The sequence below is a fragment of the Stegostoma tigrinum genome, chromosome 12 (genome assembly GCF_030684315.1).
Source record: "Stegostoma tigrinum isolate sSteTig4 chromosome 12, sSteTig4.hap1, whole genome shotgun sequence".
Classification (NCBI taxonomy): Eukaryota; Metazoa; Chordata; class Chondrichthyes; order Orectolobiformes; family Stegostomatidae; genus Stegostoma; species Stegostoma tigrinum.
Window position 1 is genome coordinate 45903555 of NC_081365.1, and position 19190 is coordinate 45922744.

At 43.0% G+C, this 19190-nt stretch overlaps 1 protein-coding gene across 2 annotated transcripts; it reads left to right on the plus strand.

Moving 5' to 3' along the window:
- The first annotated feature begins 5161 nt into the window (after nucleotides 1–5161).
- tiprl (TIP41, TOR signaling pathway regulator-like (S. cerevisiae)) lies at nucleotides 5162–18573 on the plus strand. 2 transcript variants are annotated; one of them, XM_059650320.1, is made up of 8 exons: nucleotides 5162–5428; nucleotides 7244–7363; nucleotides 8901–9080; nucleotides 9400–9499; nucleotides 9778–9909; nucleotides 14792–14887; nucleotides 17018–17080; nucleotides 17732–18573. In XM_059650320.1, the coding sequence occupies exons 2-8, from the start codon at nucleotides 7260–7262 to the stop codon at nucleotides 17894–17896; spliced, it is 840 nt and encodes a 279-aa protein (XP_059506303.1). In that variant the 5' UTR covers nucleotides 5162–5428; nucleotides 7244–7259; the 3' UTR covers nucleotides 17897–18573. The 2 variants fall into 2 exon arrangements, with proteins under 2 accessions (XP_059506303.1, XP_059506302.1); XM_059650319.1 differs by having other exon boundaries at nucleotides 5171–5379.
- Nucleotides 18574–19190: the final 617 nt, after the last annotated feature.

The following is a 19190-nucleotide window of genomic DNA, read 5'->3' on the forward strand; positions in this document are numbered from 1 at the left end:
TGCAAAAATGTCCTGTGTTGGAGAATTATTCACAGGAACAAAATAATGTATACATAAAGGCATAGATATGAAAGTGCAATGGAGATTTTTTTTGAAAAAGGCATGCAGAACACAAGTCATTGTACGCACATTGCAACCCATTAAGACGTTATTAATAATGCTATTTTCCATTCAAAAATCCCATTTAAAGTTTAGCCTTTTTTTTCAATATTAGGTGTCTCTTAGCAGCTTATAGTTATATAGATAGCACTGTCAACAGAGTAAAGTATCCAAGGTGCTTCACTGAAGCAAAAACAGCATTCCCTTCAGGATGGTTGCACCATTGATTTTTTTTCCTAATGGAAGCAGAGAGAGAAAGGGAGCACTTTGCAGTTATACATGTTTGTTGGGAGCAATAAATGGAAATCATCTGCATCTCAAAGCCCCATTTGAAATTTTTTTTGTTTTATGAACAGAAAATGCTTCTTTCTATCAGTCTACGTTTGGCATACAGTGTCAATGATTTGATCTTGCATATATAAAAAAATCATGTAATTTTCACCATGCCATAATTCACCATTCCAGCCATGTTGACTCAAGCCCAGGAATCAGCGTGATGAATTAGTGGCCAGAATGAGTGCTTCAACTGGTTGTTGATGACTCCAATGAGGCTTCCACAGAGATGAAAACACATGTAAGAAGGAATACAGAATCATCACTAGTAAAATAGAGCAAGTATAAAAAAATTCTGCAGTTTTGCTTTAGTTGCCTGTACAATTTCAGATGAGTACTGCATTATGGTGGAAAACTCCATAATCATATGGCAAATTGCATGATTTTGACGATTTTTGTCCAAAATATATTTTATTACTTCTATTTTTAACAATATATTACATGAAATACAAATTTACAGTTACATACAGGCAACATGTACAGTTTCAGGCAACATGGATAATATTGTTTCAATGCAGTATATCTGGAACCCCACTGCACACGCCATCATATTCTTTAATAATTTATTATGGGATGAAAATATTGCTAGCTAAGCCAGCCTTCGTCACCAATCTCCAATGTCGTTGAGAAAGCAGGAGCCAGTGAGGGATGGAGTGGGGAGGAGGGGAGTGGACAGAAATGAAGCATCTCGGAGGACGAGCAATAGGAAGATAAAGGGATCAGGGAGAAGAGGAAGTGAGAGTTGGGGCAGGGGTGTGCAAGTCTTTTAAATGTTGTAACTGGACCCACATCCACCACTTCCTTTGGGAGTTTCTTTCTCCTCACACCTCAAAAATATGCCCACTCGTCTTCAGGGATGGAGGGTTGAGGGGAGGTGGGGGATGGGGGTAAAGCGATGGATGGGGGGGAGAAGAGGTGGTGGGGGATGGGGTAAAGAGATGGTGGGGTTGAGGGTAAAGAGATGGATGGGGGGTGAAGAGGTGACGGTGGCAAAGAGGTGGTGGGGGCTGGGGGAGAGGTGGGAGATGGAAGAGAGATGGAGGAATGGAGGGGGATGGGGTAGAGAGGCAGAAGGAAAGAGGTAGGGGAATGGGGAGAAGTGTGCTGGGGAAGAGATGTGGAAGAAATAGGGGCATGGTCGGGGAGAGATGTGGAGAGGAAGAGATGGGGGTATGGTGGGGGAGAAATGTGGAGGGTGAGAGATGGGGGCGCGGTGGGGGAGAGATGTGGAGGGGGAGAGATGGGGGAGCGGTGGGGGAGAGAAGTGGAGAGGGAGAGATGGGGGCGTGGAGGGGGAGGGATGGGTGCGTGGGGGGGACAGATATGGTGTTGGAGCGATGTGGAGGGGGAGAGATGGGGGTGTGGTGGGGGAAGAGATGTGGAGGGGGAGAGATGGGGGCGTGGTGGGGGACAGAAGTGAGGGACAGATGGGGGCGTGGAGGAGGAGAGATGGGGGCGTGATGGTGGTGTGGTGGTGGAGTGATGTGGAGGAGGAGAGATGGGGGCGTGGAGGGGAAGAGATGTGGAGGGGGAGAGATGTGGAGGGGGAGAGATGGGGACGTGGAGGGGGAGAGATGTGGAGGGGGAGAGATGGGGGCGTGGTGGGGAAGAGATGTGGAGGAGGAGAGACGGGGGCGTGGAGGGGGAGAGATGGGAGCGCGGTGGGGGAGAGCTGTGGAGGGGGAGAGATGTGGAGGGGGAGAGAAGTGGAGGGGAGAGATGGGGGTGCAGTGGGGGAGAGAAGTGGAGAGGGAGAGATGGGGCGTGGAGGGGGAGAGATGGAGGCATGATGGGGGAGAGATGGGGGCATGGTGGCGGAGTGATATGGAGGGGGAGAGATGGGGATTTGGTGGGGGAGAGATGTGGAGGGGGAGAGATGTGTGCGTGGGGGGGACAGATGTGGTGGGGGAGCGATGTGGAGGGGGAGAGATGGGGGTGTGGTAGGGGAAGAGATGTGGAGGGGGAGAGATGGGGGCGTGGTGGGGGAGAGATGGGGGCATAGTAGCGGAGCGATATAGAGGGGGAGAGATGTGGTGGGGAGAGATGGGGGCGTGGTGGCGGAGTGATGTGGAGGAGGAGAGATGTGGAGGGGGAGAGATGTGGGGGAGAGATGTGGAGGGGGAGAGATGGGGGCGTGGTGGCGGAGTGATGTGGAGGAGGAGAGATGGGGGCGTGGTGGGGGAGAGGCGTGGGGGGGAGAGATGGGAGCGCGGTGGGGGAGAGCTGTGGAGGGGGAGAGAACTGGAGGAGAGAAATGAGGGTAGTGGGGGGTGAGATGTGGAGGGGGAGAGATGGGGCCGTGGAGGGGGAGTTGTGGACGGGGAGAAATGGGGGCGCGGTGGCGGAGAGATGTGGAGGGGGAGAGATGGAGGCGCGGTGGTGGAGAGATGTGGAGGGGGAGAGATGTGGATGGGGAGAGATGGGGGTGCGGTGGGGGAGAGATGGGGGTGTGGAGGGGGAGAGATGTGGAGGGAGAGATGGGGGCATGGTGGTGGAGAGATGTGGAGGGAGAGATGGGGGCATGGTGGTGGAGAGATGTGGAGGGGGAGAGATGTGGATGGGGAGAGATGGGGGCGCGGTGGGGGAGAGATGTGGAGGGGGAGAGATGTGGAGGGGGAGAGATGGGGAGGGGGAGAGATGGGGCATGGAGGGGGAGTTGTGGACGGGGAGAGATGGGGGCGCGGTAGCGGAGAGATGTGGAGGGGGAGAGATGGAGGCGCGGTGGTGGAGAGATGGGGGTGTGGAGGGGGAGAGATGTGGAGGGGGAGAGATGTGGATGGGGAGAGATGGGGGAGAGATGTGGAGGGGGAGAGATGTGGAGGGGGAGAGATGTGTGCGTGGGGGGGACAGATGTGGTGGGGGAGCGATGTGGAGGGGGAGAGATGGGGGTGTGGTAGGGGAAGAGATGTGGAGGGGGAGAGATGGGGGCGTGGTGGGGGAGAGATGGGGGCATAGTAGCGGAGCGATATAGAGGGGGAGAGATGTGGTGGGGAGAGATGGGGGCGTGGTGGCGGAGTGATGTGGAGGAGGAGAGATGTGGAGGGGGAGAGATGTGGGGGAGAGATGTGGAGGGGGAGAGATGGGGGCGTGGTGGCGGAGTGATGTGGAGGAGGAGAGATGGGGGCGTGGTGGGGGAGAGGCGTGGGGGGGAGAGATGGGAGCGCGGTGGGGGAGAGCTGTGGAGGGGGAGAGAACTGGAGGAGAGAAATGAGGGATGTGGGGGGTGAGATGTGGAGGGGGAGAGATGGGGCCGTGGAGGGGGAGTTGTGGACGGGGAGAAATGGGGGCGCGGTGGCGGAGAGATGTGGAGGGGGAGAGATGGAGGCGCGGTGGTGGAGAGATGTGGAGGGGGAGAGATGTGGATGGGGAGAGATGGGGGTGCGGTGGGGGAGAGATGGGGGTGTGGAGGGGGAGAGATGTGGAGGGAGAGATGGGGGCATGGTGGTGGAGAGATGTGGAGGGAGAGATGGGGGCATGGTGGTGGAGAGATGTGGAGGGGGAGAGATGTGGATGGGGAGAGATGGGGGCGCGGTGGGGGAGAGATGTGGAGGGGGAGAGATGTGGAGGGGGAGAGATGGGGAGGGGGAGAGATGGGGCATGGAGGGGGAGTTGTGGACGGGGAGAGATGGGGGCGCGGTAGCGGAGAGATGTGGAGGGGGAGAGATGGAGGCGCGGTGGTGGAGAGATGGGGGTGTGGAGGGGGAGAGATGTGGAGGGGGAGAGATGTGGATGGGGAGAGATGGGGGAGAGATGTGGAGGGGGAGAGATGTGGAGGGGGAGAGATAGGGGCGCAGTGGGGGAGAGATGTGGAGGGGGAGAGATGGGTGTGCAGTGAGGGAGAGATGTGGAGGGGGAGAGATGTGGAGGGGGAGAGATGTGGATGGGGAGAGATGGGGGTGCGGTGGGGGAGAGATGGGGGTGTGGAGGAGGAGAGATGTGGATGGGGAGAGATGGGGGTGCGGTGGGGGAGAGATGGGGGTGTGGAGGGGGAGAGATGTGGAGGGGGAGAGATGGGGCGTGGAGGGGGAGTTGTGGACGGGGAGAGATGGGGGCGCGGTGGCGGAGAGATGTGGAGGGGGAGAGATGGAGGCGCGGTGGTGGAGAGATGTGGAGGGGGAGAGAAGTGGATGGGGAGAGATGGGAGTGCGGTGGGGGAGAGATGGGGGTGTGGAGGGGGAGAGATGTGGAGGGAGAGATGGGGGCATGGTGGTGGAGAGATGTGGAGGGGGAGAGATGTGGATGGGGAGAGATGGGGCACGGTGGGGGAGAGATGTGGAGGGGGAGAGATGTGGAGGGGGAGAGATAGGGGCGCAGTGGGGGAGAGATGTGGAGGGGGAGAGATGGGTGTGCAGTGAGGGAGAGATGTGGAGGGGGAGAGATGGGGGTGCGGTGGGGGAGAGATGGGGGTGTGGAGGAGGAGAGATGTGGATGGGGAGAGATGGGGGTGCGGTGGGGGAGAGATGGGGGTGTGGAGGAGGAGAGATTTGGATGGGGAGAGATGGGGGTGTGCAGGGGGAGAGATGTGGAGGGGGAGAGATGTGGAGGGGAAGCGGTTGGTGAGGAGATAGGTGGAGGGGATGGGTACGAGATGGGGTGGTAGGGAGTGAGGGTTGGGGGCGGAAGGGTGAATCTGAGGAGTAGCTGTTGCTTGATCTTCCTAAGTCGGGCTCCCGGGGCACTTTTTTTGCAGGATGTTGTGAAATGACAGTCTGGGTTCGCTCACAAAGTGTACACAGGCCAAAGGAGGGGGCGGGGCTGCTGTTTGAAAGGTCCCCTCCCCTCTCTCCCCGTGTGGGAGGAAAAGCTGTATCCCCTAGTCAGTGGGACCTTTCAGCTCGGAACGATTGGCGGGTGCCGGCGATGTGGGACTGGATTAGCGGCGGACCGGGGCCTAGGAAATCACCGGCAGCGGCGGATCGTGGGGCTGGAGTCACCAGCGGGAGGCAGGTGAGCCGGACGGGAGATCGGTGTGGGGTGGGTGTAGTGATGGAGCAAAGTAAGTACCTGCACATCTGCCAATGTGGTATACTGCATCCACTGTACCCGGTGCGGCTCCCTCTACATTGGGGAAACCAAGCGGAGGCTTGGGGACCGCTTTGCAGAACACCTCCGCTCAGTTCGCAACAAACAACTGCACCTCCCAGTCGCAAACCATTTCCACTCCCCCTCCCATTCTCTAGATGACATGTCCATCATGGGCCTCCTGCACTGCCACAATGATGCCACCCGAAGGTTGCAGGAACAGGAACTCATATTCCGCCTGGGAACCCTGCAGCCATATGGTATCAATGTGGACTTCACCAGTTTCAAAATCTCCCCTTCCCCTACTGCATCCCTAAACCAGCCCAGTTTGTCCCCTCCCCCCACTGCACCACACAACCGGCCCAGCTCTTCCCCCCCACCCACTGCATCCCAAAACCAGTCCCAACCTGTCTCTGCCTCCCTAACCCGTTCTTCCTCTCACCCATCCCTTCCTCCCACCCCAAGCCGCACCCCCATCTACCTACTAACCTCATCCCACCTCCTTGACCTGTCCGTCTTTCCTGGACTGACCTATCCCCTCCCTACCTCCCCACCTACACTCTCTCCACCTATCTTCTTTACTCTCCATCTTCCGTCCGCCTCCCCCCCTCTCCCCATCCCCCTCTCTGATGAAGGGTCTGGGCCCGAAACGTCAGCTTTTGTGCTCCTGAGATGCTGCTTGGCCTGCTGTGTTCATCCAGCCTCACATTTTATTATCTTGGAATTCTCCAGCATCTGCAGTTCCCATTATCTCTATCAAACCGTACGAGAGGGGTTGATTAGAGTGAGAGTGGGGGTCGGGGCTCGGGGGGAACTGTAGCAATCAATTACAGATTCTTGTGCGGAGCTTGGAGATGCAAATAACTGAGAGTAGCATAGAACCATAGCCTGAGTGCGCTGGGGTTTTTCTCTGTTTTAATTTAATTCTTCGGCCTTCAAAGTTGATGATTAAAAGTTGTATATTTTGCCCTCGTGCCCCCCCCCGAAAAAAAAGTGGTGGGGAGCTGCTTTCCGGGAGTTCTTGAGGAGTAGGGCCACCCATCATCCTGTTAAACGAGTTCTGGATTTTAACCTAACAACAACCACAACAATGAATGAATGGTCATATAGTTCCGAGTCAGGACGGTGTGGAAAGAAATTTGGAGATGATGGTGTTCCCATGCACCTGCTACCTATTTTTCTAGATGATAGAGATCATGATTTCAACGTAGCAATTACCCAGGAATTTCACCGAACTTCTCTGATCATATTGTTTATTCCAAGATAGTGAACTTAATGTCTTGCAGATGTCCCTTGTTTTGATCTCGCTGAAAAACGTAATGGTACTTTATTGGAAGTAGAAAGAGGTCAGCCTTCAGGTACATGCTACGAGTCGTCGTGCAGAGTGTTTACTAAGAGCAACAGCAGTGTAGTGTTGTTTGATTAATCTTCTTTATTTAGCTGACCGTATAGCAGCTCTGGAAAGACCAATAATGTTAATTATATGATGTAACTGTAAATGTTTAATGCATCATTAATTTTACAGCCTTCAAAGTTATATTTTCATTATTTACAGAAATGCCCTCTGGTCACCTCTAGCATGGAGTCAAGTCTCTTAACAATAAACAGATTGGTTAAGTCTAAGCCTGATAAAATAATAAACAGTATATAAAAGTGATTTCTATAATACACTGTATGCTTATAGTCTTCAATCTCTAGTATTTATGCGATCAAAGATATGCTTGCACAGCCACTATACATACACTATAACCGAGATGATTTATTGAATTAACTGAATATTTTCTTTTAGGTGACATTCAACCGCTATGACAACACATAGTTTCAAAAACAGCAAGCAAGAATTTAACTTTGGACCATGGAAACTAACTGCCAACAAAAGCCATATTATGAAATCAAAGGACATTGAAAAGTATGAAAATAACTTTGATTTCTAAACTAATTTACTGTCTAGTAATATCTCCATTTGCAAAAAGTAGAAATAATAACTTACTGATCCTGCATCAGGATAAGTCAAACATTTATAAGTGCAGTGCCTCATCTGTTATAGTAAAAAAAATTGTCTCCTGGGGGCAGGTCCAGCAAGAGCGGACCATTTTATCTACTCATCATTTAATTATAATAGGTTTTTAGCAAAAAGGATGTGGCTACCAAAAGCATCAGTGAGTGTTAAACTGTTTGTGTGCTGTGACAGTAAAGGATAAGGATGTAAATATCCTTGATTTTTGCTTTTGAAAGGAAGAAAGGATTAATGTATATTGTACTTGTTCTCTGAAACTGATGAAAATCCCTCCAACAATCACATATACAAACAGTTGACAGTTCGGGAGGATAGATGACACAATTTTAGTTGAGCAAGGTGAAAGGGATTGGACTCTTAACATTTGATGACTTTGAAGGCTTCAAGTTGAGCGTGGTAATTTTCCTGAGTTCCTTGTTGAGGATGTTTAAAGATAGATTATTTATCTGTCCTTATGAAGATAGCTGCTATGTTAAGTTTTTTTTTAACAAAATCTCAGTGCTACATGGAGCGGAAGAAACTGCAGACAGGGTTCGAAACTTGCAAGTTGTTGAGATAGAGATCCATATGAGATTGCTAATGTTTCAGCACTGAAAGTGCTTGTCCTGATTTGCAGACAAAGCAGGTGCTGAAACATACAATGGGTTAGCTGGTTTGTCACATGATTCTGTTTCTTCAATTGTCCAGTTACCCCAAATATTTTTGGGTTATTGTGGATTCCATGTGTAAAACTTACATGATCAGATGACTTGTTTTCTGAGCCAGAGCCTTATTGTTTAGGTGGTTAAGTCTAAGCTTGTCTGTAACACAGCAAAATGGTCATATGGTATGGTTGTTGGCTCTTCAGTCTGCCAAAAGCTGAATTCATGTTCAAGGTGACTGAACCTTTTCAACTCCTGTATGTATGACCTGTATGTACATACACTTCCTGATGGGCAAAAACTAGAATTTGAAGTTGACTTGTTGTAAGCTGGAATCAGAATTGCACAAACTTGACTTTTCCTCTGTTTTGTAATGGAATGGTAGGAGCTTGAATACAATGTGAAAAACTATTTTCCAAAAGTTTAGCTACAATTCTTGAAGAATTTAATAGAACGTATCCTCAAGAAATGAGACTTATATTGAATAAATTGGATCCATAATTTTGTTTTAGTTTATACTTGAATGTAAACCTAGATCTTTAGTCCTTCTGTGGAGCAATGGTAGGGTCCTCACCTCTAGACTAGGAAGCTTCAACTGATGAATCTCCTGCAGGGCAGGTGGGACATTGAGGTGTGTAACAACATCTATGAACGAGTTTATTAGAAAATATTTAAACCTAGATCTTACAGCTGTTTGGTGACATTGTTGATAATGTGTAATTTAGGTAAAAGTACTGTAATGGTTGCTGTCTATTCTAATGTTTTCAACTTTACTCTGACTGATACAGGTTAGCTCAGGAAATGAAAATGCATTCCCTTCCCGAGATGTTGTTTGGTGATAATGTCTTAAAAGTCCAACATGCAGGAGGATTTGGAATTTCATTTAATGCTACAGATGCCTTAAGGACAGTGGATAACGGCCATGGCACAGTGAAAGTTGCTTGTGCGGAGGCGTGGCAAGAAAGCAGGTGAGGTCAGATACCTTAAGTCCAAAAATATTATTTAGTTTAGCAGATAATATCTTAAATAAGACCCAGTGGTTTTAATCGTTGCTAATACAGTGCCAGTTTGATTATTTATATCTTGTATTTGAAGTTTTTTTCACAGGTGATTCAGATTAATTTTCAGGTATTGGAATTAGTGTCTTACTATATTTTACAATTTCATAGTTAAAAGTGCATTATGCTGGGATTATCTTAATTTGGAGGTGTGTTTTGCCTGATTGCAGAATGAATTAGAGTAGGTTTTGTGTAATAAATTTAAGATAATTATTTGTTTTAATCTTAGGGCTGATTCCGAACACTCTAAAGAAGTTGTTAAACCCTACGATTGGACTTTTACTACAGATTATAAAGGAACATTACTTGGTGACGAGTTAAAGCTAAAGGTAATTTGTGACAACGTTGACTTTACTCCACCAATTTGTTATATTAGTATTCGTGCTTAAGAATATTCCATAGATACATGGTTATATGTAATGGCTGGAAATTTGGTCTAATGAAGTGAATCTTCAAAATGTTATCAAATTTATGAACTCTTTGTCTTTTTATTAGTGTTATTGTAATGTCCAAGGATAATTTTATCCGTGTAATAACTTTGTTATTAGATAGTATTGTGTAGCCATTCTTTAGTTGGTTGAGTGATATGCATTCATCTCGTTTCTAGGTTACTCCTACAACTGAACGTATTGATTTGGAAAAATTGAAAACAAGAGAGCAGATCATGTATTTTGAAGAAGTTTTGTTGTTTGAAGATGAACTTCATGACCATGGTGTCTCCATGCTCAGTGTGAAAGTGGTAAGATGTATGATCTTGCAGGTCTCATTACAAAAGTTGTTAATGACACCATCCTGTAAGCAGTGAAAGCTGAAAATAAAATATATATAGTGAATTCTCTGGTAAGTACTAGGATCATTGCCTTTTCTTATCAATATTAATGACCTGAATTTGGATATACATCATGCAATTTCAAAATGTGCAGGTGTCCTGTGTGTTGAAAGTATTGAGAACTATAAACTGTGAAAAGTTACAGACTTTGATAGGCTGATGAAAATATGTGGGAGATGAAATATAATACAGAGAAAGGTGGTGAGATATTTTTGCCTGGAGTGAGGGAAAGGTAACATAAAACAAAGATTACAATTCTAAATGGGTGCCAGACAGAAGGAAGGGAAAGTGGGAGCATAATGCAAAAGTGTTTGAACGGCTTACAATTGTTAATTAACATTCTGTGGTACAAGACACTGTTTATACCAGCATGTTGTCCCCTTGGTGATAGAGCTTTTGATTTGAAAATACAAATTAGGAGTAGGATTAGATCCTTTGGCTGTTTTGTGATTCAGTGAGTAACTACACAATTCCGCCCACTCCATTTTTTTTCAGGTTTTAATTTTAACTAATTTTATAATAGCAAAATAAAGATTGGAAAATCCACTTTATTCAGGTAAAAGTTAAAATATCAAAAAGACTTTTTAAACATTTTAAAACCTATTCATTTATGACAATGAAGAAACTTGACATTCTATAAATGTAAAATTTGTTTTTCAAAGAGGTTGCTGAACAGTAATAATGCACAATTATAGTGAAAAATAATGACCAATACAGACAAAATGCAGTTTTTCAGATAAAGTTGTTCATTCAACAAAGCCTATTTCAACAGTTTCAATATCATGACTACATTCACAGCAGTTCTGGTGCCACACTATTGGAAGATTGTGATTGCACTGGAGAGGGCGCCAACAAGATTTACCAGGATATTACCTGGGATGAAAAAACTCACTTATGAGGAAAGACTGAATAGGCTGGCTTTGTTTACCTCGGCGTAGAAGAGGCTGAGGGGGAATCTGTTCAAAGTGTACAAAATTATGACAGTTATAGACAGTGTAGATTGCGACAGTCTCTTCTCCATGGCAGATGTGTCTTAGACCAGCGGGCATAGGTTTAAGGTGAGGAGCAAATGCTTTAGAGGAGACCTGAGAAATTTGTTACCCGGGGGTAGTAGAAATATGGAAGATGCTGCCCAAGAGGGCAGTGGAGGCAGAAACTCAGCAACATTTAAGAAGCGTCTGGATGAGTACTTAAATGCCAAGACGTAATAGGATATTATCCAAGTACAGGTAAGTGGGAATATTGGAGTTATGATGTTTGTTGATTGACAAATGTGGTGGGCCAAAAGGCCCGTTTGTGTTGTATGAGCCTGTTACGACCTTTTGTTATGTGCATTGATTGGTGAAACTTGGGCTGTTTTCCTTGGAGAGGAAATTTGAGAGACTTGCTCAAAATCTTGAAGGGTCTGCGAATAGGGAGAAACTGTTGAATAAGTAGAAGCATGGAGATCAGAGGATACGGGTTTAAATGGATGGTAAAATAACCAAAGCTGACAGAGGATAAACACCTAGTGTATAGTTAAAATCTGGAATGTACTATCTAAGAGTGGAATGCAGGCACAATTAATCATGAGTTTCATAAGGATAATTATTTAAAGAGAAAAGAGTTTGCAGAATTACCAGAAAAAATTGGAGGAGTCGTACCAGCTGAGTTGTTTGTGCACAGAGCCATCTGCATTGGAACATTCTGTGATTCAATGAGCGGTCGCCTTTTCTTTTTACTGTGTAACAACTGTGGCTTTGTTTTGTTTTTGTTTTTAATCCCAATATCCTACTTTAAACATTAAAGGAATGCCAGTGAAATCATTGTTCTGTTAAATTTTTGTTTGGACTAAATCATGTTGGATCAGGCCAATGAAATAAATCATGCAGTGCATGTATTAAATCATTTCTGTAATAGTCTTAATTTAATTTTCAACAGTTTTTCCAACAGTTTTTATTCTTCTCTGTGCATTGCTGATCAGTTTCCGTTATAATGCCAGTCAGATTTTAAAATGAAGCTGGGGGTAGCGCGCATGAAGAGAAACAAATACAATAACTTTTACTGGAGAAGAAGGTACTTAGCAAACTCATGGGACTAAAGGATGATGTGTCCACTGCACCTAATGAGTTACATCCTTAAATTTTAAAGGAAGCAGCTACAGAGATAGTGGATTGCAATGGCGGTAATCTGAGAATACGTAGTTGCTTGGACAATTCCAGAGGATTGGACGACTGTCTATGGTGACACCTTTATTCAAAAAGGGAGGGAGACAAAATACTGGTAACCGTAGGCCTGTTATCTTAACATCTACCATTGGGAAAACATTGAGACTATTATAAAGAAGACAGCAGCAGAACATGTAGAAATGCATAATGTAATCAAGCAGAGTCAGCGTGGCTTCAAGAAGTGGAAATCATGCCTGAAAAATTTATTAGAATTTTTTGAGGTGGTAACAAGTGGGGCATAAATAGGGGAGCCAGTGAATGTAATGTATTTAATGTACAGCATTTGAGGCTGCTTAATAATATGAGGCCATGCTGTTGGGGATAGTATATTAGTACGGTTAGTGGTTAGCTAATCAATTGAAGGCAGAGAATTTAGGATAAAAGGGACAATTTCAGGATGGTAATCTGCAAGTAGTAGAGTGACAGGGATTGGTGCTGGGGCATTATATATTAGTGACTTGGATGATGGAAGTGAATGGACTATTATGTTTCTGAATGACGCAAAAATGGAAGAAATGATGATACAAAGAGTCAACAGATGGTTATAGACAAGGCAAGTGACTGGGCAGAAACTTGGTAGATGGAATATAAGATGGAAAAATGCAAGTTTATATAGTTTGGCAGGAAGAATAAAAGAACTGAATATTATTGAAATGGTCAGTGATTTAAAAAATCTTCAGCACAGATGGATTTGGGCATCCTCATGCATAAGTTATGAAACGCCAGCATCCATGCTCAGTGGATAATAGGGCAGACAAATGGACTTTTGGCTTTCATATTAAAGGTACTGAAATATATAAAGAGAGCAGTCTTGTTAAACTATACAAGGCACTCATCAGATCACACGTGAAATATTGATCTCCTTGTCTAAGGAAAGATGTACTGATATTGGTGGCAGTCCTGAGAAGGTTAACTAGCTAGATTCTGGGTGTGAAGTGATTTTCTTACAGAGAGAGGTTGAGTAGGTTGGACCTGGCCTTTTGGAATGTCGAAGAATGTGAGGTGACCTAATTGAAACCTTTAGTAGGATAGCTGTGGAGAGGTGGTTTCACATAGAGAGGTAAATTGAGGATAAGAGGATATAATCTCAGAGCAAGAGGTTTACCTGGTCAGGACAGGATGAGAAGAAATTTTTTCTCTCCTAGGCTGATGAATCTGTGGAGATCTTTATTGCAGAGGGCTGTTGAGGCTGGTTCATTAAGAATATTTAAGGCTGAAATAAGAGAATTGAGGCTAATGGGAGGAAAGCCAATAAAGTGGAATTGAGCATTTTTTTCAGCCACTGTCTCATTGAATGGCAGAGAGACTTGATGGGCCAAATGGTATACTTCTGCCCATATGTGTGTGGTCTTTATAAAATCACCAAATACACTTTAATTGAAATACTGTGTCTATCTATGACTCCAATTCTGGCCACATACTTTAGGCAGAACGCCAAAGCCTTCGAGAAGGTTAAAGAGCTTTCTCAGAATGGTAATAGGATGAAGGACAAAGAAAGATAATGCGGATTCTGCAGATATGAATTAAGGACCAGAAAAATTCATGAAACAAAGTTAATGCTTTAGACTGATCACTTGTTAGAAAAGGAAACACTTCGAGATGTGATTTGCCTAGTCTGATCAATTTGTCATTGGTCTCCTACATTATTCCAATGATGTTTGCCGAAAGACTAAGGAACAGCATCTGTTTTTTTTTGATAGAGCCTTCCAGATTCAAATGGAGTTTAACTATTTCAGATCCTTTTTTTTATAAAGACTGTTTGTTTTTGTTCCAATGTTGGGTAGCTACTGTCATTGATACTAGGAACTGCCGATGCTGGAGAATCTGAGATAACAAGGTGTAGAGCTGGATGAACACAGCAGGCCAAGAAGCATCAGAGGATCCTTCTTCAGACTGTCAGCTTTCCTGCTCCTCTGATGCTGCTTGGCCTGCTGTGTTCATCCAGCTCTACACCTTGGTATCTCTATTGTCATTGATGTCGCTCTTCATACACATACATACACACACATATATCTCCACAGTTCATTAATCCATCTTTCCTCACCTTACATATGTCCTTATATCTTCTTCTGCATTTCACAGTCGTCTTTTATATAAGTTAATATCTCCTGTCTTCCAGCTACCTTGTCACAGACTTTCCCTTTACTATTTCCAATTTTTACAATACCAGGATTTATTATTACCATAAAATGTTGCTTGCTTAAAATATATTGTAGCTCTAAAGTTTGCCAGTTGTCATAAAAAGTAATTGACCCGAAAATGTTAGCTCTGCTTCTGTCTCCACAAAGATCTAAGTAGCGGACATGTTCAAAGGATTTTGATAAGATTAAGCTAATCAAAACTATTCACCAGGAAGATGATGCGTTACCAAAGTGCACGGATTTAAGATGTTTGGTAAAGGAATCAGAGATACTTCCTTTCCTCAGTGAGTTGTGGTTTAGAATGCACTGTGTGAAAGGGTGTTGGAAGCTGATAGAAGTAATTTTCAAAAGCAAACTTGATATATGTTGAAAAGAAAAGAAAATAAAGGAGAAGTAGAGGCTTGTGGCAGTGTATTTGAATAATTTATTCATCTGTTTTTCAAGAGAGTGATGCCATCTAGTTTCTTTGTGCTACTGCGGTTTTTCTTGAGAGTTGATGGAGTACTCATTCGAACAAATGATACAAGAGTTTATCATGAGGTAAGGGTGGATAACAATTATCTACGTTTTCTATTGATACTTTAACTCAACTTATTTACAAATATTTTGACACACGTCTAGGACTTGAAAACAGACATTCTGGCCCAGAAGTAGGGACATAACCACGAGGCCATAAGTGCCCTTTACCTTATCTATATATTGTATTCATATTGTGGTATTGAAACAAAATATGATGTAATTTAGTAACTATAATACATGCAGATGAACTGTAATTTTATGTCTGTACTGTGCAGAGTTATCATTCGTTCTTATTTATTCTCCATGAACCTATTGGATTTTCCATTGGAAAAGAATAATTGGAACACAGGATCGAGTTCGATGATTATTTCCAATCCAATGCTGTATGAACGACATATTTGTTTTGCTATGTTTCCTCCTACTCGTTACAGGAAGTGTGTCCCTATTTCAACCTCAAATGCAATACTTCTTGTGTTGCTGACACCAAGTCTCTGCAATAGCTCAGCTTTTTAATGATACAATGTTTATTGCTATTATCCACAAATTCAAATTAATATGAACGTCTGTTGTTGTAGTTAGACTTTGTTGTGGACACCCATTCCTCTCCCCATGCCCACATACAAAGTCAGTAATCTGCAAAATCATCAGATCTAGTGAGGACTTGCCCTTCTTCTGTTCTCCTATCTCCCATAAGAAACTCATTAAAAGATTAAATCTTGTTCATTGGGTTTCATTGGCCATTTGGGAAAGAACTACAGCTGAATAACTGATTTGCCCCTGAGAATATAATTTTGTATTTATGTAATGTTAAATGCCTCTTTTATGATTAATTACAGGATTTTTAAAAAAAGTTCTTATTTTATGTCAGCTGATGATACTTCAGCATCGCTGCTTTTACTCTATTTGTATATGAGAATCATGATTTTTGCTGTCTGCAAATTTTTTAACATGTTATTTGATTAGTGCTTTTTATTTACTGGTTGGCTGTCTGAATTTTTTAATGTGGTAGGCTACTTGGATAGCCTGTCCAATTGCACATCAAGAAAGTTAAAGTTCTGGTCAAAAAGATCAACTCCCATGTGAAGCTTTCTGAGGGAATAAAAAATCTTGGCCGTTTTTTTTCTTGTCTTCATAGCAGTTTTGGAAATGCCACATAGTTAACCTTGTTCATGAAATCTCTACATACAAATAGATTTTGCCTTTCAAAACATTTTGTGACTGCCTTCCACTTTGCCTTCAGTCTTGTTTTGTGAAGGAATACATTTTCTTGGTAATTTTGCTCCAATAACTCAGTGGCTTTCGGCTGAAATTTGCCAAATAAATAAAACTTCTATGATACCACCATATTCTTTTCGGTTTTTCTTTTGTCTTTCCACTTTTTATTTAATGTTTTCAACACTTGACAAAGACATGATTGAGCAATGAGGATGAAAACGATAAAATGATTTAAGAAACAATTAGATATGAAGGAACTCTACAATTAGAGTTTCATAGAATCCGTACAGTGCAGAAAGAGGCCATTCAGCCCACTGAGTTTGCACTGACCCTCCGAAGAGCATCTCACCCTTTCCCTATAACCCCATTTGGGGGTTTTTACCATGACTAACACATTTTAACATAAACAATCTTGAACACTACTGGGCAATTTGTTTCTTTTCCTGAATGGTTAAATAAAGATGGATTGCATACCTTCCTCATCTATAACTGTACAATTTTCAGAAATGAGGCTATATTATTTTTTACAAAAATGTATTTTGTAGTTTACAAAATTTAAAGCCCTTCTTTGTTCTTCTCTAAACCCAAAATAAGAAATAAAATATTGCTGATGCTGGAAATCTGGAACAAAACAGAAAATACTGAACGTGGCAAAAAATGAAGAAAGAAAATATGACGATGTTTTAAAACCCTTTAGCAGAACCCCATACCCAGGCCCTAATAGAAACTGAAAAGAATATGTTGAAGGAAAAAACATTGAACAGTGCCAAAACAGAAGTTGAAGCAGCAGTAATGTTTTCCCTTGAAGATCTAGACCGTACATTTTGGTCCTTTCCAAAGAGATCTGGGAAAATAGTATATGAACTTAAAAAGTGAAGAACAATGAAAGGTGAGATAAATTTTTAACAAAGAAAAATATTTCTTTCTCTTTCAAAGGCTGACAAAAACTACCTTCTGTCTGAATACAGCTCTCGGGAAAGTAGTATATCTGCTCTTCAGGTAAATTTTTTGAAGTGTCTGGAATTTGTAATTTAATTACTTAAAAATTAAAAGATTACCAGGCATTTTGGAAATGCAACACGTGAACAGTTGGCAAATGTAAATTGCATGTCAGATTTCCTCATAATTCCTGTCCTGTTTTGCCAAATCTGATGGAATGATGACCTTTCATGCAAAGGAGTGTTCGTGGAAATTCTTTTTTTGTGTGCTCATTTTTGTGACCTAAGTTGGGAGGGCAATCCTTCTACAAAGGACGCATTTACAGATCAGCTGTAAAAACAACAGCACTTTAAGGACCACCATGGTTGAGTTCTGTATGTATAGTAAGGAACTGTCAGCGTATTTTATGATCCAAACATTTTACAGCATATTTAAAGCTTAGGCTAGCTTTTGTCTAAAAATAAATGGGCCCTAAAATTATGCTGTCGCATAGTACGCAAAAATTTCTTTCTACCATTCTCCAGATTTTTTTTCTTTTGCCATTTTACTGCATGTGTTAATTAGTTTGAAATACATGGGTGAATGTGTTAAGTATAAGTATTGATGAGTTAGAATGTCATACTACATTTTCAGGACCCTGGATTGGTGGGAGGAGGTTAAAAAAACTTGCATGTAATTCCCTAAACCTAATCAGATTCACTTGTGTTTCAGAATGTTCCACAGTATCTTTTTACTGATCCGAATGAGATCTCAAAGTATTTACCGCTGAAAAAGCTAATCTGCGAGAAGTTGGAATTCCCAGATGGAGTGGATAACAACACTACATTTGAAAATATGCAGAATAGCGTTGCAGGCAGAGAATCAAGACAGACGTGACATTCTGCTACAGAAAGAGAGGAGTTGTATGCTCTTTATGTAATAAACTAGTATAATCCTATTTGATTTACTTTAGTAGCTGCCAGTATACTACTAAAAAACTACTGCAATGAATTTTGTGTTGTAAAGCTGCAGCTAACGTTCTGACAGCTGTAGTGGGACTATTTATCAAAAACAACATTTATTTTCTGGCTTGCTTTAAGAATTCAGGCTTAGTTGTAGAAGCCAAAATATTGTGAGCAGTGCAGCTTTCAGTCTGAATTTTATGTGCAAGTTATTGATGTTTCTACTTTTTCTGCCAATGAAATCTTGAATCTATTCAAGTTCTGTAAAGACAGATGGAATTTTTAACTGGTTATTTGTAATTAAGGTGAAAATTAGTTGATTTACAACAAGTTGATTGAAACAGCACCTTTCATTATGTGCTGTAGTATGGGAATATGCTTGAACTGTACCACAGCATTTGTACTTGTTTGTCACTAACACAACCCCCTTGCATATGAGTAAATTTCAACAATTGTCCACATAGCCAATATCACAGGCAGTCATTTACTGCAAGTTATCTTTGTGCAGTTTTGTATTACTGATCAGTTAATGTAAGCCAATAATGGATATCATTAAAACAGTGGAACTGTATAAACCATAAAATCTAAATAAAGATTGATTTCTGAATAGGTTCATTCGTGAAAAAAATCTGAAGTTGTTTGACTTATAGTCAAGATTGATAAATTTTTAGCAAAATTTACTTTAGATTGAAGCGTGTTAACTTTTTGGTAAATGAATCAAGTCATAAAAAATGCTGTAAATCTGAAATAAAAGCAGATCAGATCATCAATGGAGAGAGAAACAGGACAAGAGAATCTTATCTCTCTCTCTCAAAGATGTTACTTGGCCTTCCAGCATTTTCTGTGTTTATTTGATTTCCAGCATTCACAATAGTTTGCTTTTGATTAAGGAGAAACAGACAGTTTAATACACGTGCCATTTATAGAACAAGGTACAGAAATCTATTAAGACAGAAATTAGCACTTAACTTTTAGATCTTGCTTTGTAACCTTTATAAATTCTAAGGAAATCTATGATGTATCTGGCTTCTGATTCCTGGACGAGGGCCTCCTGTTACAAACCTATTCAGGAATGTACGAGTTCAGCAGTAAAGGAGATCTTTGCAGAAATCAAGTCTCCATTTTTAGCAGTGTGCTGTGGTCTGAGACTTAAATGACCAGCAGCATATCCAGTCACTTGGACAGCTCCAGTGGAAGGGTAGAGTGTAGGTAAGTGTGGGGTTAGGCTG

Bases quoted from the DNA above. Each gene is read 5' to 3' on its own strand.
- tiprl (XM_059650320.1), top strand. From the start codon at position 7,260: ATGACAACACATAGTTTCAAAAACAGCAAGCAAGAATTTAACTTTGGA. The intron at 7,364-8,900 runs GTATGAAAATAA...TGACTGATACAG, and splicing joins AAATCAAAGGACATTGAAAA to GTTAGCTCAGGAAATGAAAA. The intron at 17,081-17,731 runs GTAAATTTTTTG...CTTGTGTTTCAG, and splicing joins GTAGTATATCTGCTCTTCAG to AATGTTCCACAGTATCTTTT.